This window comes from Myripristis murdjan, chromosome 24 (assembly GCF_902150065.1).
Source record: "Myripristis murdjan chromosome 24, fMyrMur1.1, whole genome shotgun sequence".
Lineage (NCBI taxonomy): Eukaryota > Metazoa > Chordata > Actinopteri > Holocentriformes > Holocentridae > Myripristis > Myripristis murdjan.
In genome coordinates this window covers 4,396,721-4,421,806 of record NC_044003.1, presented here as the reverse complement: position 1 = coordinate 4,421,806, position 25,086 = coordinate 4,396,721, and the positions used below count along the sequence as shown (strand labels likewise).

The 25,086-nt window shown below is 40.1% G+C and overlaps 3 protein-coding genes across 3 annotated transcripts in view; 1 reads left to right on the top strand and 2 right to left on the bottom strand.

The window, feature by feature from the left end:
- Positions 1 to 5,314, bottom strand: part of cfap61 (cilia and flagella associated protein 61) — a 42,258-nt gene extending 36,944 nt beyond the window's left edge. The window contains exons 1-6 of the mRNA XM_030047807.1: positions 5,172 to 5,314; positions 3,008 to 3,158; positions 2,187 to 2,263; positions 1,700 to 1,767; positions 1,482 to 1,602; positions 19 to 151 (exon numbers count right to left, since the gene is read on the bottom strand). Of these exons, the coding sequence (XP_029903667.1) occupies positions 19 to 151; positions 1,482 to 1,602; positions 1,700 to 1,767; positions 2,187 to 2,263; positions 3,008 to 3,158; positions 5,172 to 5,314 (693 nt within the window). The remainder of the gene's footprint in view (positions 1 to 18; positions 152 to 1,481; positions 1,603 to 1,699; positions 1,768 to 2,186; positions 2,264 to 3,007; positions 3,159 to 5,171) is intronic.
- A 2,445-nt stretch (positions 5,315 to 7,759) lies between these two features.
- Positions 7,760 to 19,016, top strand: crnkl1 (crooked neck pre-mRNA splicing factor 1). The gene is made up of 14 exons (XM_030047219.1): positions 7,760 to 7,986; positions 10,416 to 10,568; positions 10,812 to 10,903; positions 11,167 to 11,325; positions 12,518 to 12,684; positions 12,983 to 13,161; positions 13,470 to 13,640; positions 14,248 to 14,439; positions 14,892 to 14,951; positions 15,155 to 15,235; positions 15,890 to 16,129; positions 16,890 to 16,991; positions 17,356 to 17,604; positions 18,330 to 19,016. The coding sequence occupies exons 1-14, from the start codon at positions 7,939 to 7,941 to the stop codon at positions 18,726 to 18,728; spliced, it is 2,292 nt and encodes a 763-aa protein (XP_029903079.1). The 5' UTR covers positions 7,760 to 7,938; the 3' UTR covers positions 18,729 to 19,016.
- On the bottom strand, positions 18,829 to 24,858 carry naa20 (N-alpha-acetyltransferase 20, NatB catalytic subunit). Its single transcript, XM_030047220.1, has 6 exons — positions 24,728 to 24,858; positions 24,014 to 24,038; positions 23,081 to 23,171; positions 22,252 to 22,387; positions 20,313 to 20,458; positions 18,829 to 19,282 (listed from the first exon to the last, which is right to left on the bottom strand). The coding sequence occupies exons 1-6, from the start codon at positions 24,778 to 24,780 to the stop codon at positions 19,197 to 19,199; spliced, it is 537 nt and encodes a 178-aa protein (XP_029903080.1). The 5' UTR covers positions 24,781 to 24,858; the 3' UTR covers positions 18,829 to 19,196.
- Positions 24,859 to 25,086: the final 228 nt, after the last annotated feature.

The window sequence follows — 25,086 nt, the reverse complement described above, 5'->3', positions numbered from 1 at the left end:
GTGAAAGTGGGAACAAACCTCACAGACAGCTGCGTGTTTGTCCTCGGCCGGGGCCTCGCTGAGCTCTGCCAGGAAGTGCAGCCGCTCCGTGTTTGACAGTTCTTTTGTCCGCTCTGCAAATATTTGTGTGAATTCGTCAAAATCCTCGACCCTGTAACATGAAACATAAACGAACATGAATGACCCACAAAGCCAGACGACCATCGTGCACCAAAATAAACACACACATTTTGTAATGATGCTTTATGCATTATGGATCAGGTCTTATCTGAAGGGAGTTTGTGGGTTTCTAACAATATAAGCAACCAAGAGTGAGGCTCACGGTGATTTAAAAGAAAAAAAAAAAAAAAAAAAAAAAAAGAGAGCATTCTAGATTCTAGATTCTAGATACTGTAAAAAATAAGTTACAGTTATCCTTGTGTCTGTACTTAAATAGTTTTTTTGTGTTCTTTTTGCAGTATTTTTGTGGGGTTTTTTTACTTCTATTTAAATATTTTTAATTAAACTTACATATTTGATATGTTTTTTTTTTTGTTTTTTTTTTTAAGTCTATGGTGGCATAGAACATTTTTTGAAATCATATCTGCTGCAGAGCACAACTTTTGTCTCCAAAATAAGAAACTGGTGAATCATAAAATACTGTATCTCAAACCCACTAAAACCTGTAAAAGTTAATATTAATCAACATTAAATGCCTAAATTTATGCCATGACAGTATTTTTTTATGCAAATGAAAACAATAATGCCTTTTATCATGAGTAAGAAGATGAAAGTGCAGAAAGACAAGAAAAAGTGAGGCGGAGAGATGGGGGTGTAAGGTTGCATGGTGCCCAATTTCCCCTCGAGGATCAATAAAGTATTTCTTATTGTGATGGATTTTTTAATAATGTTTTAGTGGAAACTTTGAGCTTCTCTCTGCCTGCTGTGAGAGTTTTAAAAAATTCAAAATGGTGGGTGTGATGAGCACAGAGAGGAGGGGAGGGGCTGGCTTTGTCTGTGTGTGTGTGTGTGTGTGTGTGTGTGTGTGTGTGTGTGTGTGTGTGTGTGTGTGTGTGTGTGTGTGTGTGTGTTTTTAATGGGACAGCGCTGTCATTTTTCATGGCCTTTGTTCTTGAACCACTGGAGGGTGAACTGAACCAGATTTACAGAAAGAAATACAGCACATCTGTGCTCAAACACTGACAATATCTGCAATTTCATTGTATTACACTGACAATAAAGGCTTCTCTCTGTCTATATGACTGCTGTTGGTGCTTTTCAGAACTTGCTATCACTCGTTTACAACAAAAAAAGCTGTTTTAGGGTCACTCCTTCATCTCTCAGTGATGCTTGAGCAGAATAACAGTAGCTCAGCTGCATATTTTGACACTTTTGCGGCCCCTGGTCCTTATATTGATTGTAGCTGGCAGAGAGATGGCAGGCAGGCTGTGGGCAGCGCTGTGACCAGGCAGGAAGGTGCTGCAGCAGGGAGCGGTGGGCACCTGGCTGGGCGGACGTGCAGCCTTGGACAGTACTTGTGTCTGCGGCAGACCAAAGCTGAGCACCGCGGGCCGGGATCGCTCAGGCACTCCATCGGCTCGAAAACCTCCTCCAGCGCCGGCTCTGCAAACACAACAGTCACAAGGCTGAATCTCTCCTGAAACGCATTTGCAAACAGATGATGGGCTGTACAGTGAACTCACAGCATTTTTTCATTCACCTAAGACGCTGATGTTTGGGCCGAGCAGGCAGATGTATTCCAGCTCTGTGACGGCGTTGAAGACAGCTCTGCGAGAACACGCATAAAACCAGGCTTGTTATACAGCACACCTCTTCCTAGCCTGGAGCGCACAGAGCTAGTGCTTTATTTTCTGTGTGTGTGTGTATATTCTCTCTGTTGCAGGCTTGTGTGCCATTTGGTAGATGCTTTTAACCAAAGTGCTTTACAGTAGCTACTATTTTTAGTCTGCTGACCCCAGCGGGATCTGAACCCCGGCAGTGCCACTTTCATCTTTTTACAGTCTACTGCTCCATTACAGCGCCCACCACACAGTGCATGACATACCACCACATACAGTCTAGTAAGTATTTTCATTCTGTATGAAATATGATTTCAGATACATTCTGCATCCTGAGAAAATACCACAAGACAGCTGCATATATTCAGCTCTGAGTGAATATTATTTCGCCCCCGTATCTCTCCATACCTCACTATCTCCTTTGCGCTTTCTGTGGCGAAGATGGGCTGAGCCACGAACAGGTGGAGGAAGAGCGTGTTCAGAGGCTGCAGGCCGGACAAAAACACAGTCACATTCAGCTCAGTCTCTGTCAGGCGTCGCTTCACTTTCATTTCATTTAATCTAAGACTCTCTTGGAATCCAAATGGAGAAATTCATGTCATTTTGGAGTTCAAAACTCTTTGGTGGCACTAAACTTCCACCAAACAGTGCGGGGCGAATGATGAATCCCCCATCTATCAGGGCTGAATGATATATTGTTATCTTAGCATAACCTAGATATGAACATGTGTGACATTAATATCTCAGAATGAAACAATTTGGATGACATCAAACTCAGGATTAGGGTTGGCCTGAGACAGTGATTGGTCTGTTCGGATCAGTAAAATATTTTGCTAAGCAACTGCAATTTCTAGGTCCATTTAGCATTAATATGCTGTTTCTTGTTGTTGTTTTTTATGAAGAATGCTAAATTTTTGCTGCTGCTACACTTAAAATTTCAAATAAGTGTGAATCCATAGTCATATTATACATCATATTGTTATTGAGATATTTGGTATCAATATCGAGGAATGAAATTTTGTCTGTATGGTGCAGCCGTACCATCTGAGTAGTGACTCAGAATAAACTGTGTACTCCAAATGAACAAACTGCAGCTCTTGTTTACATCTTCATTAATTAATCTGAAAGTGAGCCGACCTCCGACCGGGTTTCAATCCATAGTAGTTATTGAGACAACTATACAAGAGCAGGTGTTCGTGGTGTCGTCTGGAGTGATGAGCGATACACACCGTGCATTTTTCTGTGGAAAAGTGTTTGTGCAGGAAGGGCTCCCACTGAGCCTGGTCCACCATGTCTCCGATGGGGTGATCGAAGAAGGAAGCGTGGGCCAGGATCCTGTTCTTGTCGGTGGCCACAGTCACTGCCAGGTTGGCTTTCTCTCTGCAGGAACCAGAGGAACCACAGCGTCACGTTCTGCACGGAACAATTCATTCTTGGTTCTGCCACAGTGCTACATACTACAGCAGGTCCTGTAAGGCCAGGTAAGTTCATTTGTGCAGCACCGTTCACACACAGAGCATTTCAAAGTGCTTTGCAGAGGCACAGAAATACATCAAGAATAATAAAATATTTCGAAAACATGAAAAGTTTAAAAACAATAGAAGCAGAAGAATTAGCAAAAAAAAAAAAAATGACTTTATGATTAGAAGGTGGTAACATTTGTGGGGTTTTTTTAGACACAAAATTATGGAAATCCTGGAAGTCCCATTCTTGAGAGTTGATATGCACTGGGTGGTTTAGTTGCTGATGTAATAAATTATTTTGCTTCATTCAAAAACAGAGTGACCTTGTTTTTTCCATGACTTTCTGCATCACCTAAAGACTAATATCAAGCAAGACTTTCAGGACAGTCTATGAGGAGTTTTTTTTCACATGCCTGGACCCCTATATTTCCTACAGAGATCTCTGTCATCAGGCTTAATTAATTGAGCCATTAATTAGTTTGTTTCTTGCTAATTTAATCAATAAGAAATGAAATGAAAAATGTTTTCTCTCAGCAGGTTCATGTCTTCTCTGTGCTGTGTCTTAATATTCATGTTTGTCAATTGTGATTTGGCCTTTCTCCTGCTCGTGTCATTGTGCTCAGTGGCCCAGTGTCTCTTTCTCTTTAAGGGTAGGGGGTTTTAAGATTTGCTTCTCTTAAAATATTGTCTAAGAGTTTGCTGTACTGCTGTTTGGACCAGGCTTCAGAGGGATTTGCCTCTCTTGTTTACTACGCAATGGTTTGGTCCAGTTAAGAGGACCAGGAGGATAATATAAAGTCAAGTTGTCATTTAATGTGAGAGCCTGGCTGTTGCTAGTATATGCCAGTTATTTAATTGATTTTTTTTTATTTTTGTTTGCTCTTTGATAATTTTCCTGGGATTTTTGACACCTGGATTATTGCTCCATTCTTTTTTTGGCTGAACTACAAATCTGTTGATCGTCTACAAACTGTACAGCTGCCAGGCTTTTAACCAGAACCAGGAGACGTGATCACATCGCTCCTGTTTTAGCCTCCTTACCCCGGCTCCCAGTGTGTTTCAGAACAGATTTTATGGTTCTACTAAGTACTTTAAGGCTCTTCATGGCCTCTCTTCCAGCTACATCTCTGACCTCTTAGTACCATACACACCAGTACGTACCTTGAGATCTTTTGTCTGTCCCTGCGGGCCGTCTGAGAACTAAAGGAGACAGACAGTGTTTGCAGTTCAGGCCCTGAGACTCTGGAACGATCTGCTCGAGGAAATCCAGTCAGCTGAGGCAATAATTTCTTATAAATCACTTCTCAAATCATACTTCTAGAGCCTTTCCTGATTTTACTTGAGTTTTAATTTTCTTGGAACTATCTTTCGTACTTACCCTCTACTTATACTTTTTGTATATTGTTGTATATTGTATACAGGTTGTTCATTGTATATAGGAATGTCATATATTCTTTCTATTTTATCTTTATTTTTATTTTATTATTATTATTATTATTATTATTATTGTTATCGTTATAATTATTATTATTATTATTATTATTATTATTATTATTATTATTTTATTTTATTTTATTTATTTTTTTTACTTGCACAGTGCTGGAGTTGTTGCAATTACATTTCACTGCTGCTGTACCTGTACATTCATGCATGTGACGAATAAATCTTGAATCTTGAATCTTCTTTTTTTTAATACTCCTTGTTGTTTTTTGAAACCTGCTAACTGTGTGAAGCACCTTGTAATGACGATTTTGAAAGGTGCTCTGTAAATAAAGATTATTATTATTATTACTTTTGTTGCTCTCTTTTCTCTCCTCTGCCTCCTTAGCCATTCTTCCAGTCAACGTCATTTTCTTATAATCGCCTCCAGAGTTAGAAAGCCACACTGCAGTCTCACATCTCTGAAAGCACGGTTAATGTCAGCACTTACAGGAGATGGATGACATTGATCCTGCCAAACAGAGCCTCGGCTGCCGGGCTGATCAGGCTGCTGATGTGCTGAGCCTCGGCAGACTCTGTCCGCCTCACCGAAACCGCCTCCACTCTGCCACACGCCGAAGTTATCATCCTCATCCTGTTTATTTGTTTGCTTGTTTGTTTGTGGAAGGGGAGGGGATTCTGTCAGAGTAGTCCAGTCATTTTATGAAAAAACCTAGGACAAATTGCAAGAGAAGCAAACTCAACTGGTTTTGTATCCTCAGTTTGTCCTGAGTGAGGGGAAAAAAGTCCCAAGGAATCCCATTGGTGGAAAGTTTTGAAAATCACCTATTTATGACCACATATTACCAAAAAACACTGTTTTTAACACACAGGTGAAAGGGGTTCAACATTTTACTTTCAGATATCACTATAAAAATTCACAAGATGATTACACACACAAAGACAAGAAAAAAAGTCAATTACAAGTTCTTTGAATTATTCTGTTTACACATGCATATCACACATTATCTGATTTGATATGCGCTAATAAGGAATATGAGGAATAAATGCCAGAACAGATATTTAAACAGTGAATTAAAAGGTTACTATATATATAGTAACCTTTTAATTCTTTCCACCAATGGGATTTCTTGGGACTTTTTCCCCCTCACTCAGGACAAACTGAGGATCCAAAATCAGTTGAGTTTGTTTCTCTTGCAATTTGTCCTAGGTTGACCCCAATTTTGGCCTAAAATTACTGGACTAGAGGGCAAACAACAACAACAACAACAACAACAACAACAACAACAACAGAGAGCAGAGTAAAGCCCTTTGTAACGTCTCTAACTTGAACTTGAACAGCAACAAAACTCTTAGCTTGATTTCGGCTTCCCAACTCACCTGCTGAGTCTGAACCGTATAAAGTTATAAACTAAAACCAACGTAAATAAACTTTACAGCTCATACAGGCTGTTTCTATTTGTCTGGGTACAACTTTTGCTGCGTTTAATCGCATTTATTTAGTTATCTTGCGCTATAAAAACGTTAGCATAGCATATCTACCTGGCGTCGAGCGATGTGGGTAACCATGGTAACGGAACGCCAACCGACGTCAGGGGTTGAAGCAGGGTTGCCAAGTCCGCGTTTTTTCCGCCAAATTGGGCTACTTTTTAATCAGAATCAGAATCAGAATCAGAATGCCCTTTATTGTCATTTTACAATAGTAGAATGAAATTGCAGCAACTCCAATTTCAGTGCAGGAAAATATAACACAACAATACAAAATATAAAATATATAAAAATATACAGGTACCAGATTCACAGAATCATAACAGTATAAAAATAAAGTGCGTAGTGGTGAGGTACAGTGTAATGTATTGCATACAGGATAGACTGGATATAGACTGTACTGGTTACAGAGTGTTATTGAGGGAGATGATGGCTCTGGGGAAGAAACTGTTTTTTAGTCTGTTTGTCCGTGCCCTGATGCATCTGTATCGCCTCCCAGAAGGTAGCAGCTTAAGTGTTGCCGCGGGTAACAAATTTTGTCCGCGGGTTGGGCTTGGGCATACAGATGATGAATAATGCCTATGAATAAAGATTCATATTTTGAATGACTGATGAAACCTGCTGCCACGAGTTTGAGCCCAGCAGAGAGGTGCTGGCCTTGTTCAATACAGTTCTGTATGACAGGGGCCAGGGCGAGGGATCTCAACATGTCTAAAAAGAAACTGGACAGCGCTGTAAATAGTTCAAGTTCATGGAGTTTTTTTCCTGTTCTTTTTTTATGTTGGAGACAGCCAGCAGTTTAACAGGTGAGCTGAAATGATTTTCAATTGCCTTTGCCGGGGAAATTGCCTTTAATGTTTATGGTGTTATTTTATAGATATTACAGTGCATTTTGCAATTATAGAAATGCTGTTGGACTTTAAAAGCAACATATATGGATTTTTATGGGCATATTTTGAGTTCTGGTATTGGGCTGATTTTTGGGCCCTTTTTATACCTGGTTGGGCGGGTTTTGGGGGCTGGTTTTGAGTTGCTGTTTGGCTGCTTTCTGAATTCCCAGTACCGGGCGTCAGGTTCTGTCGACGGTCTTGGTCTCATGGTTTCACACTAACTCTGAACCTCGGTCGGAGCGTGTGTTCTTCAGGTTAGGCTATTTTCCACTGCTGCTTAACTGTTATTACTTCTGTTTAACTGTTAATACTTCTGTTGAAATTGTTCATATTCCTATCTTTTTATAATCCTTGTTCATAGTGTTATATTGCTTACTGCTATTTATCATGTGTATACTGTATATTTCTTCTAAATTTGCACATTGACCTACCTCTATGCACATTTTATACACCCATGCACACGTTTTTTTTCTGTTTTTTTTTTTTGTTGTTGCACATTGCTTTTTGCACACTGGGTTGTACTTAGGTTATTCTGTTGTACTCAGATCTTATTCTATTGTACTTAGATCTTATTCTTTATTTCTGTTTTTTTTTTATTTACTTAATCTGTAATCTGTGGATACTGCTGAAAAAAATGTGAATTTCCTGCGGGATGAATAAAGTATCTACCTACCTACCTACCCACCCACAGACCTGGCAACCCTGGGTTGAAGGGTTGCTCGCAAAGCACGCCGGGTACTGTCATGGTGGCTCGCACCGTGCCGCGGGTGTCATCACAACTTTAACTCACGGCGGCTTGTTTTTTTAGTTCAGTTTGTTAAATTAAAGCTTGTTTAACTGTAAGTACCGTTGAGTGTCCTCTCATATCCCGCCAGCAAGATGGCGTCCACGGCGGCAGGCAAACAGAGGATACCGAAGGTGGCCAAGGTAAGAACGACGAGGACTGCTAACGGAGCTAACTGAGGCTAGGCTAGGCTAGGCTAATGCTAACGAATACGGCGCTAAAGTTCGTGTGGCTCGTTTCTGAAGCTTTTATGATTATCTCGAGGCCAAGTTCCGAATAAACGCCAATAAAATGACATATAAAGCTGTTTAAGGATTATTTGGCAGGCGGACTAACTTTGTTTTCAGCCGGTTATAAATAGAAAACACGGAGGTTGTCAACGAGCGCTAGCATCGGCAGGAGAAGCTAACATTACCACACCATCACAGACTGGTGTTACTTTATAGTCCAGTCATTTTATGAAAAACCCTAGGACAAATTGCAAGAGAAGCAAACTCAACTGATTTTGTATCCTCAGTTTGTCCTGAGTGAGGGGGAAAAAAGTCCCAAGGAATCCCATTGGTGGAAAGTTTTGAAAATCACCTATTTATGACCACATATTACCAAAAAACACTGTTTTTAACACACAGGGGAAAGGGGTTCAACATTTTACTTTCAGATATCACTATAAAAATTCACAAGTTGATTACACACACAAAGACAAGAAAAAAAGTCAATTATAAGTTCTTTGAATTATTCTGTTTACACATGCATATCACACATTATCTGATGTGATATGCACTAATAAGGAATATAAGGAATAAATGCCAGAACAGATATTTAAACAGTGAATTAAAAGGTTACTATATAACAGTGAATTAAAAGGTTACTATATATATAGTAACCTTTTAATTCACTGAGATAATGTGTGACATGCATATAATGTGTGATATGCATGTGTAAACAGAATAATTCAAAGAACTTGTAATTGACTTTTTTCTTGTCTTTGTGTGTGTAATCAACTTGTGAATTTTTATAGAGATATCTGAAAGTAAAATTTGGAACCCTTTCCCCTGTGTGTTAAAAACAGTGTTTTTTGGTATTATATGGTCATAAATAGGTGATTTTCAAAACTTTCCACCAATGGGATTTCTTGGGACTTTTTTTTCCCTCACTCAGGACATACTGAGGATACAGAATCAGTTGAGTTTGTTTCTCTTGCAATTTGTCCTAGGTTGACCCCAATTTTGGCCTAAAATTACTGGACTATTAGAATAGAATAGAATAGAATAGAATAGAATAGAATAGAATAGAATGCCTTTATTGTCACTATACACATGTACAATGAGATTAAGAGCAGCTCCTTTTTAGTGCAAACATGTAATAATAAAGAACAAAAAAAATAAAATAAAATAAAAAAAGATAAATTACAATATAGATAAAAATAAGTAAAAATAAGTTATATATACAGCAAGTAGTTCTATATACAGTAAGGATTTAGTGGTGATATTGCACATTTTAATAGTGTTCACAGTAGGTGGTTGTGAGGTAGTCTTAGAGAGAGAGAGAGATTTATCCTTATTGATTTCCAGAAGGGGAAATTCAAAACAGCTAATACCAACGATTTGACGCAGTACAGATACAGTTGAAATTGGATTGAACTGAATTAAAGCCAGAAATACAATACAACGTAGGAAATGAAATAGCAATAGGACGCAGTTGACCTGTGTACATGTGTAGTGTCTGTGTGTTTACAGCAGGGGTGAGAAAAAAAAAAGATTCACTAAAGTATCTTGATTGCTTTTTTAAATATTATCACTGCATCGATTTAAATATCTAATTATCTCTCCAAAGTTAGGTTATATTTTGTTGAGGGAAAAACTAACATGGCTGTCTTCAGAGGGCTCCCTTGACCTCTGACCTCCAGCTGTGTGAATGAAAATGGGTTCTCTGGGCAGCCACGGCTCTCCCCTCTGCAGACATGCCCACCTTCTGCTAATCCCATGCAGTTTGGGCCCCAAAGCCTGCAGTCCACATGTGTTCTTGTGGCCTGTTGTAAAATGGTGTGTGTGTGCAGACTGGGGCCTAAACAGTCTTGGAGCTGCATCAGTTGGCTTTGACTGGAAAGCTGAGACTCTTGTGGATTCAATGAGCCACATTTGATTCCTGTGTGATGATGTTGGCCCCCATAGCAGCCATTTCACTGTAGTGAGACCAGTTTTTGAAACTTGGCATCTCTGTATAAACCTGTTGTGACCTTTATGCTATACGCAGCTTATGGAACTTTAAATTGAAAAACTGGAGGATTAATCAAAATCGTAAATCGTAATACTTGTAGAATTGCTATACATTTCGAATGGGCGCCCAAGTATTGTGATAGTATCGCAGCGGGAGATAAACATGTCTTCCCAGCTTTAGAATTAGTATATTATGTACATGTGCAATGGTTGTGTGTATGTTCTATATGTATAAGAGTCACCAAGCTGTGACCCAGCCACTGCAGGTTATGTATATAATTGTAGATTGTGCTTCTGAATGTCCTGTCTGCATTCACAGTTGGAGCAGTGTGTTACAGGATTTCTTGTCGTTTCAGGTGAAAAACAAAGCCCCGGCGGAGGTTCAGATCACCGCCGAGCAGCTGCTCAGGGAGGCCAAAGAGAGAGAGCTCGAGCTGCTGCCGCCTCCGCCCAAACAGAAGATCACCGATGAGGAAGAGCTCAATGACTACAAGCTGAAGAAGAGGAAGGTGAGTTGGCATTCACGGCTCCCGTGGTCTGATTTCACTCATCGCTCTAAAACTGATAGTAGAGTCTTCCCAGTGCTGTCTTGACTTGTGCATCTCAGTTATTCTTGAGGCATTTGTAGAGAAGACCAAGACTACCTCAATCCTTCATTTTCATCTTTTCAGCATCATTTACTTAAGTTTTGAACTCCAACCTGATCAGTTTTTAAGTTTTGTATCCCACTTTGTCACTTTGTTTGCTCTCAGGGGTTCGAGGACAACATAAGAAAGAATCGAACTGTCATTAGCAATTGGATTAAGTACGCACAATGGGAGGAAAGCCTGAAGGAGGTCCAGAGGTATGTTTTTTTCATCTTATTGTAACTATGGGAAGTTGCTGCTGTGAGATCAAAGCATTTTACTGCCAGAAATTCAGCTTTTCAGGAATAGTTTTGTTTCTGAATGAGGATCATGTGGTTTTTTTTTTGTTTTTTGTTTTTTTTTAAATGTTGTCATTATGGATGGAATGGAATTCCACCTAAATAAAACGTTATAGGAGTTTTTCTTGTACAGCAACAAGATGTTTTTGAACTGTTAACCTTTCGTGCGCTCGTCATTCCAGGGCTCGTTCTATTTACGAGCGCGCGTTGGACGTCGATCACCGAAACATCACGCTGTGGCTCAAGTACGCAGAGATGGAGATGAAGAACCGGCAGGTGAACCACGCCCGCAACATCTGGGACAGAGCCATCACCATCCTCCCTCGAGTCAACCAGTTCTGGTAGGACTTACACTTTGTTACCTGGTGGGGAAGATTCACAGGCAGCAGCAGAGACACACTCGCATATAAAGCAGAGTTAATGTCTGAGCTGAGTCACGAAAGACAGAGAGCGGTGCTGAAACGGCTTAATTTTCATTTGATTTGATCTTTATTTTTTTTTTCAAACAGATCCAACAAATAGATCACTAAATGTAAGATGCAAAATCTCACTAAACAGCACACCGAACAGTTGATATTCAGAAAATACAAACGATGCGTCCAAGAAGAGGCAGAAGGAGGCAAACAGCTGATATCAGATCATTCTATATAAAAATAAAATAAAATAAAAGCTTCCAGCAAACATATAACACAAATATTGTAGACAAAAAATAGAAAAAAATATACATATTCACACATTTTTTCCTACTTTTCGAGCTCCTCTGTTTTATACTTTCCCTCTTAAATCATACCCCCATTGATTGTTGCTTGGCAATGCATTATTTATTTCCTTAAACATGACTTGGGCGTTTTTTTTTTTTTTTTTTTTTAAATTTAACTAAATCCATGAAGTTCAGTGTATGTGACTTTAAAAAGAAAAGGTTGGTATTCTCTCGATATCCGGCATGATTTACTGTCCTTATAGCTCTTTTTTGCAATGTGCATATCATTTGTAGGTTACTTTTATAAGTGTTCCCCCAAATGTCTGCAGAATAAGACACATATGAAACAATAAGAGCGCGGTACAGAGTGTGTAGTGATGAGTGTGAATTAGAATTTGGATTATTGACCAGTTCCAGCTTCAATAAGTCAGTAATGCTACGATCGTCTCCCTTTTTTCTGTTCATAATGATATTACTAGTTTGTTTGTTTTTTTGTTGTTTTTTTTTTTGGCTGCTGGTCAGACTAAGGAAGCTTGTGTGCTCTAAATGATTGAACTGATCACTTGAAAAAACAAAACAAAACAGTAGTTTCACAAACAATGAAAATAGCCATTAATATTTGCAGTCCGAATACACAATCACAGAAGTCCATACATACAATTCAGTGTTAATGTCATTTGGAAGGTCCTACATGATATTGCGGTGGGCTGCCAGAAATAAACATATGAGTTGGAAATATTCATCAACACATAAGGGAAATACTTCAGTGTATTCACTACATTATTACATTATTCAAACATGAGTGTTAACGCTGAGTTTTTGTCCCTCGGCAGGTACAAGTACAGCTACATGGAGGAGATGCTGGGGAACGTGGCGGGCTGCCGGCAGGTGTTTGAGCGCTGGATGGAGTGGGAGCCGGAGGAACAGGCCTGGCACTCCTACATCAACTTCGAGCTGCGCTACAAGGAAGTGGACAAAGCCCGCAGCATATACGAGCGCTATATCCTTCTGTTGGTGCTGCTGATGTGTTCCATGTTGGGAAAGGAAGAGACATCTGTTTAGCTTTAGCTGGTCATTTATCCAGTAAAAAACACTTTCTGAATTTTCTTCATCTTCCTTTTCTCTGCTTATATCCTTATAGAATTAATACTTTGTTTTTTTTCTGCTGACATTACTTTGGGCTCATTACTTTATGCACCAAATGGTTGGACAGGTTAATCAAATATATAAACTAAAGATGAATTGAAATATTAAATAATCATTGTTCGCACTCCTAAACCTCCTTAACTCCACTGCACTTGTGATTGTTCACCCTGAAGTGAAGAACTGGATCAAGTACGCTCGCTTCGAGGAGAAACACGGCTACATCGCTCACGGCAGGAAGGTCTTTGAGAGAGCGGTGGAGTTCTTCGGTGAAGATCATGTGGATGAAAACCTTTTTGTGGCCTTCGCCCGGTTTGAGGAGACACAGAAAGAGGTTTGGCTGCTTTTTTACAGGAATTTACATGCTTTGTGGTTTAAACTGCACACTCCCAACTCCCTATTCTGAAAAAGGAGACGAAAAATAAAATGAACAAAATTCTCTGCATATTAAATCAGTTACTAATTGGTTGACACAGGATACAGCCTTTGTCTTTTTGTTTTTTGTCTCAGAAATATCGATACAACTGCTTCAGCAAATACTGCAGTAATTGTGTTTTTTGGATAGGAACATTTTTCCTTCTTTGCAGCAAACCAAACCTTGTTCCCTGACCTTCATTTTACTAAACGCTCCTCCTGTCACAGTTTGAACGAGTTCGAGTCATCTACAAGTACGCCCTGGACCGAATCCCCAAGCAGCAGGCTCAGGAGCTTTTCAAGAACTACACCGTGTTTGAGAAGAAGTTTGGAGACCGGCGGGGAATCGAGGACGTCATCGTCAGCAAGAGAAGATTCCAGTACGAGGAAGAAGTCAAGGTATTTACCGCTCTCTCAGATCATCATCAGTGATTTGAGAAACTTCAGGAGGTGGGATAAATGTTCATGAGCAGGTGTGGAGGTCTGTTTTTAAGCCCCAAGTTGTTTTCTCAGCTGAAATTGATGTAAGAAAACAAACCAAAGTACACAGTAATGATTTTCAAATGGAGAATATGTCTGAAAGAGGTTTGGAAACAACCAGTCACTAATGAACATCAATAGGTTCCCTTTCTTTTCCCTTTCTCTACAGTTAGATCTAAAAAAAAAAAAAAAAGTTCCTGTTCTTGTTTGGATTATCAGAATCAGAATCAGAATGCCCTTTATTGTCATTTTACAGAGAGTAGAATGAAATTGCAGCAACTCCATTTCAGTGCAAGACAATATAACAACAATACAAAATATAAAATATATAAGAATATACGAAGGTACCAGATTCACAGAATCATAACAGTATAAAAGTAAAAAAAAAAATAAAGTGCATAATAGTAAGGAGGAATGTACAGTGTGGAGTACAAATATGAGTGCAGATATAAGTGGACATGAATACTTGCTATACTTACTAATATATGTTTAATGCAGTTATTTCTTGACTCTTTTTTTTCTTCAGGCGAATCCACACAATTACGACGCCTGGTTCGATTACCTCCGCCTGGTGGAGAGCGACGCCGACCCGGACACCGTGAGAGAAGTTTATGAGAGAGCCATCGCCAACATGCCGCCCATCCAGGAGAAGAGACACTGGAGGCGATACATCTACCTCTGGATCAACTACGCCTTGTACGAAGAGCTGGAAGTTAAGGTTGGTTTCATGAAATTTACCCTTTTTTTTTTTTTTCTTTTTTTTTTAAAATCAGCTGCTACTGCCATTGGGAGCTGCCAGCATCCAGAGCTGCAAAGCACATCTGGAAAAGACAATAGAGATCTGAGGCACAGAGCTTCAGGATAAGAGCCCTGCAGGGAAATATAAAGCGATTCCCTTCCCTTCTTGTTGGTAAAGACGTGACAAGTTTTTGGATGTGAACCATGAAAGTGAGGGTGAAATTCAATTCCGCTAATCAGAAACATAATCAAATGCAGACTGGACTGGTTTCCTGTCAGTCTCTTCAATCTGACCTGCTCACTGTCAGCTTCATTTCCCCACAGGAACAATTAAAATTTGATTGCATCTCTGTAAAAAAAACAAAAAAAAAAAACTGTGCTAACTGTGTGGAACATAATTGACATGTTTTTGATTTTTTTCTTCGCTGGCAGGATCCCGAGAGAACCAGACAGGTGTACCAAGCGTGCCTCGATCTGATTCCTCACAAAAAGGTAACTTAGGTTTTTACGTTTCCATTTTCTATCCTGATATAATGAGCGCTTCCTACTTTACATGCAGCACTTGTTGCTCTGTCAGTGGTACTACTGAGCAAATCTCAACCAAATCGAAAGCAGAGGATATGCTTGATTTATATTTTGGAAGCTGTTTTGCTGTAATTCCTCGATCATAATCATATTTTTGTCTTTTCACTCAGTTCACGTTTGCAAAGATGTGGCTGCTCTATGGCCAGTTTGAAATCCGCCAGAAGAATCTGCAAGCAGCCAGGAGAGGCCTGGTGAGATCTTACACAGCTTTCTAGTTTTTTAATCAGCATTTCTGCTTTCCTTGTGTGCATACATGGACGAGAGGGCAAAACCTGGACATGGAAAAATAACAGGGAAGCTGGAAATTAATACTCGGGTGCAGTACATACTCTTGGATTCATAGGAAGCCATGTTGTCTTATATGTAGTTATTCTGCCTCCACTATCCAGAGAGCATAACATATCAAAATTAATTGCTGTCTAATGTCAGCAGGCATTAAGACGACTGGTAGCATCATTCGCCCACCCCGAATCTATACCTGGGTGATTTGTCTGTGTCTGTAACTTCCACTCACAAATAGGGACAATATGCTAATCTCCTGATTTTATACTATTACTACACCGATTGGAAATGTATTGCAATTTGATCTTATGATTTATTGCAGTTTTTGTTTTTTGAATTCTCCTCTAGTTTGTGTCTGTAAAGTTTGATGAGGCTGATTCTCCTAGAGGTCACTAGAGGTCATTTTCTCCAGCGACGTCCAGTTGGACAAAATGCTCTCACTAAAGTGAAACAGCTGCTATGGGGGCCAACATCATCACACAGGAATCACATGTGGCTCATTGAATCCACAAGATTGTTTTTCCCCTCCACCCCTACTCACAAGCCGCTCTCTCCGTTCCCAGGGCTCGGCCATCGGTAAATGTCCAAAGAACAAACTGTTCAAGGGCTACATCGAGCTGGAGCTGCAGCTCCGCGAGTTTGACCGATGCAGGAAGCTGTACGAGAAATACCTGGAGTTCGGGCCGGAGAACTGCACCACCTGGATCAAGTTTGCCGAGCTGGAGACGATCCTGGGAGACATCGACAGAGCGCGGGCCATCTTCGAACTCGCCATCGGACAGCCCAGGCTCGATATGCCCGAGGTACGCTTTAAAACTCCAGCTAGCACAGTGACCTTTTCCTCATCTTACATGTGAAGAGTTCATTTGCAAAAACAGATAAAAGCCATTCTTAAAATGAATACACCTTTTTCACTGATACTGCTTGGAGTACACACACACATATACACACACACACACACACAAAGCATGATTTAGGATAATAAACATTATGCCAGGCAAAATAAACATATAAAAAATAGAAATAAATATAAAGTAAATTTTAATAAAATTCAAAAAATTTCAAAAATTTTAATAAATTGAAATGGAGATATCTGTTTTTGCAAATTAACTCTTCATGTGCACACAACATAAGGACGGTCTTCCCGTTATATTGTATTAGCCAACTGATATTCCAATACGATAAAGGATTTTATACAAACTGGCTGCCTGGGAGGTAGACTTGAGAAAAGTGTGTGTGTGCATCAAAAAGTAAACAGAAAATTAACACTGCAATGCAATGAACACCACAGATTGAGTTAAAGGGAAGAGAGGTGAAGGGGAGTTTTTTTTTTTTTATCCTTTTTTAACCCTGTCTTCTACATCTACATCTCCGCTTAATAATCAGATTTAGTAGGTGAAATCAGTAAGATGGTTGTTTCGTCCACCCAAATATACAAGGCTGCTCTGTTTCATTAAAAAAAAAATGTGGTCACAGTCATTTATCATCCGTAAGGTTTTCTTTGTAATCAGTGATTTGGAATAATGACATGTTAGTGTGAGCATGACTGTGCTTGTGGTTCAGGTGCTGTGGAAGTCCTACATCGACTTTGAGATCGAGCAGGAGGAGTTCGGCAACACCAGGGAGCTTTACAGGCGGCTGCTGCAGCGCACGCAGCACGTCAAGGTGAGACCCGCAGCTCAGCTCTGTCCTCATGAACCACGTGGAAGGGTTGAGGAAAATAATATTAAAATCTGTCATTCAGCAACAAAAAATGCCGCTAGAAAATAAATACCAGCAAGTAGGAGACTGATGGGGTGATGGCTATATTCTATATTCCTTGTTTATAATGTTTATATTGCTTTTTGCTATTTATTATCTGTTTATACTGTTTATAATGTAAATTCTGCTTCATATTTTGCTATCCACTTTGCTGCTATAATGCTTGAAATTTCCCCACTGTGGGACTAATAAAGGAATATCTTATCTTATGGCTAATTTTTTTCTGAAGACTTGATGGTAAGCTCTGTCCTCTCCTGGTCTCCTGCAGGTCTGGATCAGCTACGCCAAGTTCGAGCTGTCCGTCGACAGTGCGGAGCGGCTGCAGAAGTGCCGGCAGATCTACGAGGAGGCCAACAAGAGCCTGAGGAGCTGCGAGGAGAAGGAGGAGCGCCTGATGATGCTCGAGTCCTGGAGGGACTTTGAGAAGGAGTTTGGCTCGGACGGCTCGAGGGAGCGCGTCAGGAAGCTGCTGCCGGAGAAGGTGAAGAAGAGGAGGAAGCTCACAGCGGAGGACGGGGTAAGGAACGCACCGCTGCATGCTGTCCTGTGGAAATGTAAATTCAGACTTTCACATCTTGTCTTTAGTTGTAAGCGGGGCTGCGATCCAACGAGTAACATAATGAGACTGACACAGCACTGTTTTCCATTTATCAATTAAAATACTCAACTGATAATAATCACATGACAATTTCCACCACCATCACTTTGTTACTTCCTGTAAAAACACAACCTATGGTGCTATATTTGCAGCTGTAATGACCCACTCGTTGCATCAATACATTGATTTTGCATCGATCTGCTAAAGGAAGTAAATAGCATGAATCACTCTGACTTCAGCCTCAAGTAATAAGAGCAGGTTTTACTTAAATCATTCAATTTTCTTAAAAAAAAAAAAAAAAAAAAAAAAAAAAAAGACATTTTGGAGCTGTAACAGAGCACTATAAATTACAAATGTTTTTTGTCATCTTTTGAGCTCATGTTTAAGTAATTCTGTTCTCTGAAATGATTTCATGTTTCATTATTGCCTGCATCTAATTTGATATGAAATTTCACTAGAAGTCCTGCATCAAATTGACTGAAATCGTGCTTTCCAAACTCAAAACTTAACTGTTCCGAAAAAGAAAATTGAAGTTCTAACAACTCAATCTTGAATCAACCCAAAGATTCACACCTGTATATTAACAAACGGTATATTTATTATCTGGATCTCATCAGTGCTAACTGTGTTTTTCCTCCTCGCAGTCGGACGCAGGCTGGGAGGAATACTTCGACTACATCTTTCCTGAGGACGCCGCCAACCAGCCCAACCTCAAGCTGCTGGCCATGGCCAAGATGTGGAAGAGGCAGCAGGTTCAGGAGGAGCACGAGAACGATCCGGAAAGCGAATCATCGGCTCAGGAAGCGACGGCGGCTTCCGACAAACCCGACGCCTCTCCTGAGGAAACGGCGGAGAACACGAACGGCTCGGACACGGCCGGTGACACGGAGCCGGCACAGGACACGTACGACGACCGAGACGACGACGACGAGAGCAGCAGCAGCAGCAGCAGTGAGAGCGACAGCAACGATGAAGATGATGATGATGGTGATGAGCAAAAGGCCAAGAAGAGGAGGAGCGACGATGAGAAGGAAGAAGATTAGATTTACTTTGTATCTTGTGGAAACATTTCCCGTTCAGGGACTTCATGGATTGCATTTCTACTTGCCTTTTTTTTTTTATACAAAACCAGCAGAACACGGCTCATGAGCAGTCTTTATTCAACGTCTGTGTGTTTCCTTAATTTCTTTGTAAATACATCTCTCACACACGTCAAACTTGCCTCGTCATGTTTTCTTAAGCAAATGTCGAGTCAGGATTTACCAGCGGTGACACTGGTTAAAGGATTTGTCTGTTCAGTAAATTAAAAATTAAACATTTTTACACTTGGATCAGTGGCTCTCTGATTTATAGGCATTTTAAAAGTCAAAGCTGGTTCTATGAATATTAAATCCTGTTAGATTGTTCAGCTATTTACAAGTAGACCTATACGACCTCCAACAGGTTTGTAATTACATATTTCACACATGATTTTTTTTGAGCAGCGAGCGTCAGAGAGCCACCGTCTATTGTTATTCGATGTCCTCTGGTCTGACGGGATGCGGCAGCGGGATGATGGACTTCTTCTCTGTGTCTCGGGACAGAGCTTTCCTCATGTCTGCAGGGGACAAAAAGACGACAAGAATTATCTTTTGCATAACTATTTTCAAAACTCTGACCGTAAGAGCGGTGTCAGGTGTTTCTTCCTCTGCCGGGTTTGCAGTGCAAGGCCTTCATTCTAAGTGTTTTTAATTTTAGAGCTGTAATGTTTGTGCTCTTGATTCCTGAAAGAGAAATTCCTCTTCTCCTGTCCTGCTGCTCAGGGAGGCCCCCTACAGGCCACCTGCAGAATGGTTTTCTCAAATAGATCTAATGTTTTTCAGCTTTGGGGTACAGATCATTTAAAATGCTGCAGGCAATATGTTTTAGGATTTATGTTTGAAATACACTGCTGTAATGAGCTGTTTGCAGTATTTTTAAATTGGGCACAAATCATTTTTGTCATTTCCCAAATTGCTCCTTTTTTTATTTTTCCAGTTCATCATTTTTACAGTTAAAGGAATACTCCAACGTTTTAGACAAAATGCCAAAAGACAAGATGTTGGATGCTCAACAGCTTCAGAGCTGCAGTAAGATTTATTTTTTCCCCACTTTCACAGAGCCAGGCTAATGACTCCCATAGAGGTCAAGTCTTTATGCTAAGCTAACAGGAAATGCTACCCATAGGAACCCAACTACTGGATGTCCAGAGGTGGAAATGGTGTCCAACATCTGGTCTCAGTCTGGGGGAAATCAGAGAAAAGGGGAGTTTGCCCAAAACGTTAGAGTATTTTTCAGGTTTGTACTGAAGTTTTTCAGCCACAGTTCAGTTTGGCTGAATGAAAAATTCAAATCTTTCTTTTTAATTTAGACATAAACCAACATTTCAGCACAAAGCTAAGTGGGACGTCTTCTGCCAGCGTTCTCTGAAGGCTTTGCAGCAGCACAGAGCCTTTGTATGCAGCTCGTGGGAATGAGATGTTATTCATTTATTAATCAAAAGCAGCGCTGGATCGTGTTCTACATTATGAATGTGTTCGCTGCAGTTTCACAACACGCCGGGACAGGATTCACAGATACGAGCCAGACAGACATTCATCACAGCTCACCGTAGGCGTCTTCGTCCGGCTCCCCGTTGCTGGCCGAGTAATACTCGATCACGGTCCGGTAGACGCTGTAGCCCAGCTGCTTGTACATGTTCACCGCCACCTGGTTGGAGACGCGCACGAAGAGATCCACGAAGAACCCGCCCTTCCTGCATGACGCCACAGGGACAGCACATCGATGAGGAAACATAAAAAAATTTAAAAATTATCCACAAGTAACAATAATAACCTTGAATTTGTGTAGCACCTTCCAAAACATAATTACAAAGTGCTTGACAACAGCAAAATAAAAAGGCAGAATCCAACACAATTTTAATAAAATACAAGTACTGAAAGTACTAAAAGTATAAAAGTAAGAAAATTAAGTATACAATAAGAAAAGGAATAAAAAACAATAATTACTGGACATGCACGGTGGGGAATTAAGTAAAAATCAATTTAGGCTCATATGGGATTAAAACATCATTGATGTACTCAACTGGGCCTTTAAAGTACCGATTAAAATCTTAAAATCAGTTGTAAAATAATCTGAATTATATTTCCAAGCTATGGTCTGGGGTATTGGGTTATGTCATACTGTGATGTGGTGTAAATGTTGTCTTTTCCTGCTTTTAAAGGCTAAATTACAGTAAAGGGATGCAATTCTCTGAACTTACTTGACAATTCAAGCTGTGCCATTATCATATCCACATTATTAATGATTGTTCATCAAAAATTAGTGTTTAAAAATCTCCTGACAGCACCAACAGTCACCCCTACAACACTGTGACAATATAGATCCTGAGGGATGGAGCCAAAGATCTGCACTGTTTAATCCGCCAGTGTGACTTCGACAGTGTTTATGATGATCATTTATGGTTTGAGGGAATTTCATAACCTCTGAGCCACAAACTTTAAAGGTATTTAATTGATTTCTGAACAGGCTGCTTGTTGTAAAAGCACATCCTCAGACATTAACCTGGTTCATGATCCAAAGTCACATTCACACTTAAATAACGCTCAATTCTGAACTTATTCTAGGACGTGATCTATAGGAAAAACATTAACTGACACAGATACAGAGAAACACTCTAACAATAACATCCGTTTTTACTAGGGATGCCAGTAGTGGCTTTAAAATAAAATATCAACATCGGCCTGAAATGAAAATTTCTGCCGATACGACGGGTCAGTCATAATGTGACGCTTTAATTCTGCCTAAAAGCTCAGAGGAAATACTGTTTAACTGATATCCACACCTGATAACGTCGGATGAATGTTAATGTTTTGTTTGAAAGAAAATGTTACCTAAAAATAACTATCGCATGTTTTGACCCTAAGCTGAAGTAGTTTTCTTATTTTGCCCATTTTTATAAAGGGTTATGTATTTTGTGAATTTGAAAAGTATTGTATTTTATATCTGCACCTGCCAGTGGTCCTTCACAATAAGAGTACGCTTAAGAAAATGTTAATTCTACAACAGGGGAGACTTGATGTTCTTTGCAGTTAGTTCGGGAAAAAAGTACGTGCATATCATCAATATCGGCCAAAAAAGTTGGAAAATGACGTCATATTGGATATCGACAAAAAAAAAAAAAAAAAAAAAAAAAAAAAAAGAATATTGTGCATCCCTAATTTTTTACCAATGCTGCTTCTTGTTTCAACACATTTTGTTTCTAAGCTTGAAGTGAAACATGTAGATGATACAACATTAATTTATAATTTTAAAATGCTGAAATCTGAACATTCAAATTCAAGTCACACGTGGGCTGCAAGGTTCAGGATCTGACTGTGGTGTGTGATCTAGATAGCAAATCAAAAATGCAACTTGGAGCAGCTTTTTGCAGTTTACACTGATTAGGAGACGCCATATTTGAGTCACGCCGGGTGAGGGGAAAAAAAAAATCCATCAGCTGTGATGTGAGCGGAGCTGCAGCCTCTCTCCGGCCCAGCAGGTACGAACCTCTCGGAGATCTCCTCCAGCATCTCCATGAGCTTGGCGGCCAGGCCGAGCCTTCTGAACTCAGGAGCGACGGACAGAGCCGTGACGTGGCCGTGCCACTCCTCCCGAGCCACGGATCCCTCCGCCTTCCCCATGACTGCCAGAGGGAGAGAGTAAACAACACGCTCAGCGTCTGGACGAGTGTCTCCAGGTGAGTTTGGTGCGACCGGCTGTGTTCAGACTGCAGGCGAATAGGATTTGTTTCTCTAATCAGATCTTTAAGACAGACTGTCCTCACTCTTATTTGCAGATCAAAATGTGTGCGCCCAGACATCACCGACCTGTCTGCACGGGCTGCTATGAAATGGTAACGACGTGGGAATCAGACACTTTGAAATCCTATTTGAGCGTCCAGAGCGTCTGAAATGAGATGCATCTGTACAAATCTGATTGGAGTTGCATTTCAAACCTCCACCAGATGTGGTTTCAATCTGTTCTGCAAAAAAAAAAAAAAAAAAATCGCATTACATGTGTTTTTTTGTTGTCCAAACTTTCTAAAATCAATCTGGATACAATCTGGTTGTGACAAAAAACAGATCTGGCCCTGCAGTCTGAACAAGGCCTTAGAAACACAGAGGAAGAATGTGTGTGGTACAAATCAGCGCCTTTATGTAAAATAAAGACGGAATGAAACCCCGGAGCCTCAGCAGGAGGTGGCAGAGCAGACACACGACTTCTCACCTGCAGAGGGCCAACTTCAGAGACGGGTTTGAGATTCAGTCTGAAATTCTGCGGTAATTCTTTCATAAAAATAATAAAGAAATATTTAATTAATTGCAGCAATACTCACTGTAGCCCATCAGTTCACCACCAGGCGCCTCGGCTACTATGAAGTACTCGGGCCAGTGGGCGAGGTACTGCAGGTAAAATGGGATTCCATACTGGCAGACAGGGATTAAGGAAACCCTCATGGAAAACAACAGGCATGTTAACCCGGCCAGGCTTTCTTATGGATTCGTTTCTTTATGTGGAAAACACACAGCAGGGCATGAAAACAAAGGTTGTACTGTAACATTACATCAAGTGTCATCACTTCTAGAATCACCATTTTTCCTCTTCGATTTTACCAGAACAAGATGAAAGCGATAGCACAGGAATTTTGCTCAAACAGTGAGAACACAGGAAATAACAGAAGAATACTAACTGTTATATTTTTCTTCTCAAAGTAAAGGCTGTGGTCATTCTTCTACAATACACGAATACAAAATAGCCAATGCAATCTTTGTTAATCAATTTACATGTGAAAATGTAATTTTTTTTTTCTTCTTAAACCACCATCACAGCAGTGTTGCCTCTACAACATGTGACACACAGCTTTGTCAGTGCATTTCAGTGTATTCCATCTACTATCTGTATATTTCATTTTCCATATTTATTATTTCATCGGTATATCTTACATTTCAACACTTAAACACCTCATATTCTTAGGCTACTTTATTGTATATACTTAGCCCTCATTGTCTTTAGAGTATATATATTTTGCATATTTAGTCTCTATTGTATATACTTTTAATTTTAATGGTAATTTTTTTTTTCTTATGTTTTTATGTTTTTATTGATGATGCTGCTGTAACGTGTGAATTTCCCAGTTTGGGATCAATAAAGTCTACCTATCTATCTATTTTATGCCAATCAACCGGTGAACTTGATTGCTTTCCTCCTACATAATTAAAAACACGTTAATTAGACACTATCACAAGATGAAGCGTGAGAAAAAGGATACCGTTTCTGTCAAAGGGTCGAGGTTTCTGTTGGAGAAGAAAAGAAACAACAATTAGCTGTGGATCAAAACTGCCAACTGAGCTTGACCAGTGTGACTGCATCTCTAACCCAGACCAAACTCCATTAAAAAAAATGGTGCTTTCATGTTCAGATACTCGCTGACAAACACACACACACGGTAGAAAATGACAGAATATTTTGACCGAATCGTTGGCATCTACCGATAAAGTCGGCACACATGTGGCCGACCAAACAACACTTTTTGACGACTAAAAACGATTTAACACTGCTCGCTACCCTTCCCGTAACGCGCGACCCACCACCAGCGAAACGCCGTAAGAATGCGGGATTTATCAAGTCAAGAGTCAATAAACGTTGAGATTTCACTAAAGTTACGCATGCATGTCAGAAGAAATGTATGCCGAATCTTCTACTATCAGTTAAAGATTCACAAATTGTTTTAAGAAATATTTTCTTAAGTTTGTTTCTTCGTCGGCAATCACTTCTTTTAAAAAAACTGTCATTCTGTAAACGGACTCTGGCGCACGCAGCTCTCCAGACTGAGCGGAAGCGCACTCTCGGCTAAACGGGCCAGCCTGCTAACGCCGCTGCACATCACAAACCAGAGCGCCTGGAGGATATGTTACGACAAGCAAACACAAAACAAAGGTGTTGAATTAAAATAGGAGGGTAAAACTGACAGGATTTCACTCACATGTTGTTGAATTTAAACAAATCGTCGCACGTGAAGGCTCGTAATGTTGTCATCTCGGCTGGCGGCTCTGTCCTTTCACCCCACAGAGGAAAAGCAGAAACTGGATTAAAACAATAGGGGGAAGACAGAGACGGGCGCCCCCTGCCGCTCAGGAGGTGCAGTACTGGTGCAGGGGAACGGGTGCTTACTCTCCATTTATGTTATATGACGGTTTGCAGTATTATGAATGTTTTTTCCCTGTTTATTTAATCTAAACATATTATGTTTCCTACTGGAACTAATGTATCACAGTGTTACAGATAAAATTGATTTGGCTTTGAATGATAAAACCTTCAATTTGTCGCCATCTGCTGCTGATG

Excerpts from the sequence above, each read along its gene's own strand:
- naa20 (XM_030047220.1), bottom strand. The coding sequence starts at position 24,780 with ATGACAACATTACGAGCCTTCACGTGCGACGATTTGTTTAAATTCAAC. Across the intron at positions 23,172-24,013 it reads TCGACCCTTTGACAGAAACG|TATGGAATCCCATTTTACCT; the intron begins GTATCCTTTTTC and ends CCTGTCTGCCAG. Across the intron at positions 22,388-23,080 it reads TGGTGAACTGATGGGCTACA|TCATGGGGAAGGCGGAGGGA; the intron begins GTGAGTATTGCT and ends TCCCTCTGGCAG.
- crnkl1 (XM_030047219.1), top strand. The coding sequence starts at position 7,939 with ATGGCGTCCACGGCGGCAGGCAAACAGAGGATACCGAAGGTGGCCAAG. Across the intron at positions 7,987-10,415 it reads GGATACCGAAGGTGGCCAAG|GTGAAAAACAAAGCCCCGGC; the intron begins GTAAGAACGACG and ends TTGTCGTTTCAG. Across the intron at positions 13,641-14,247 it reads AGTACGAGGAAGAAGTCAAG|GCGAATCCACACAATTACGA; the intron begins GTATTTACCGCT and ends TTTTTTCTTCAG.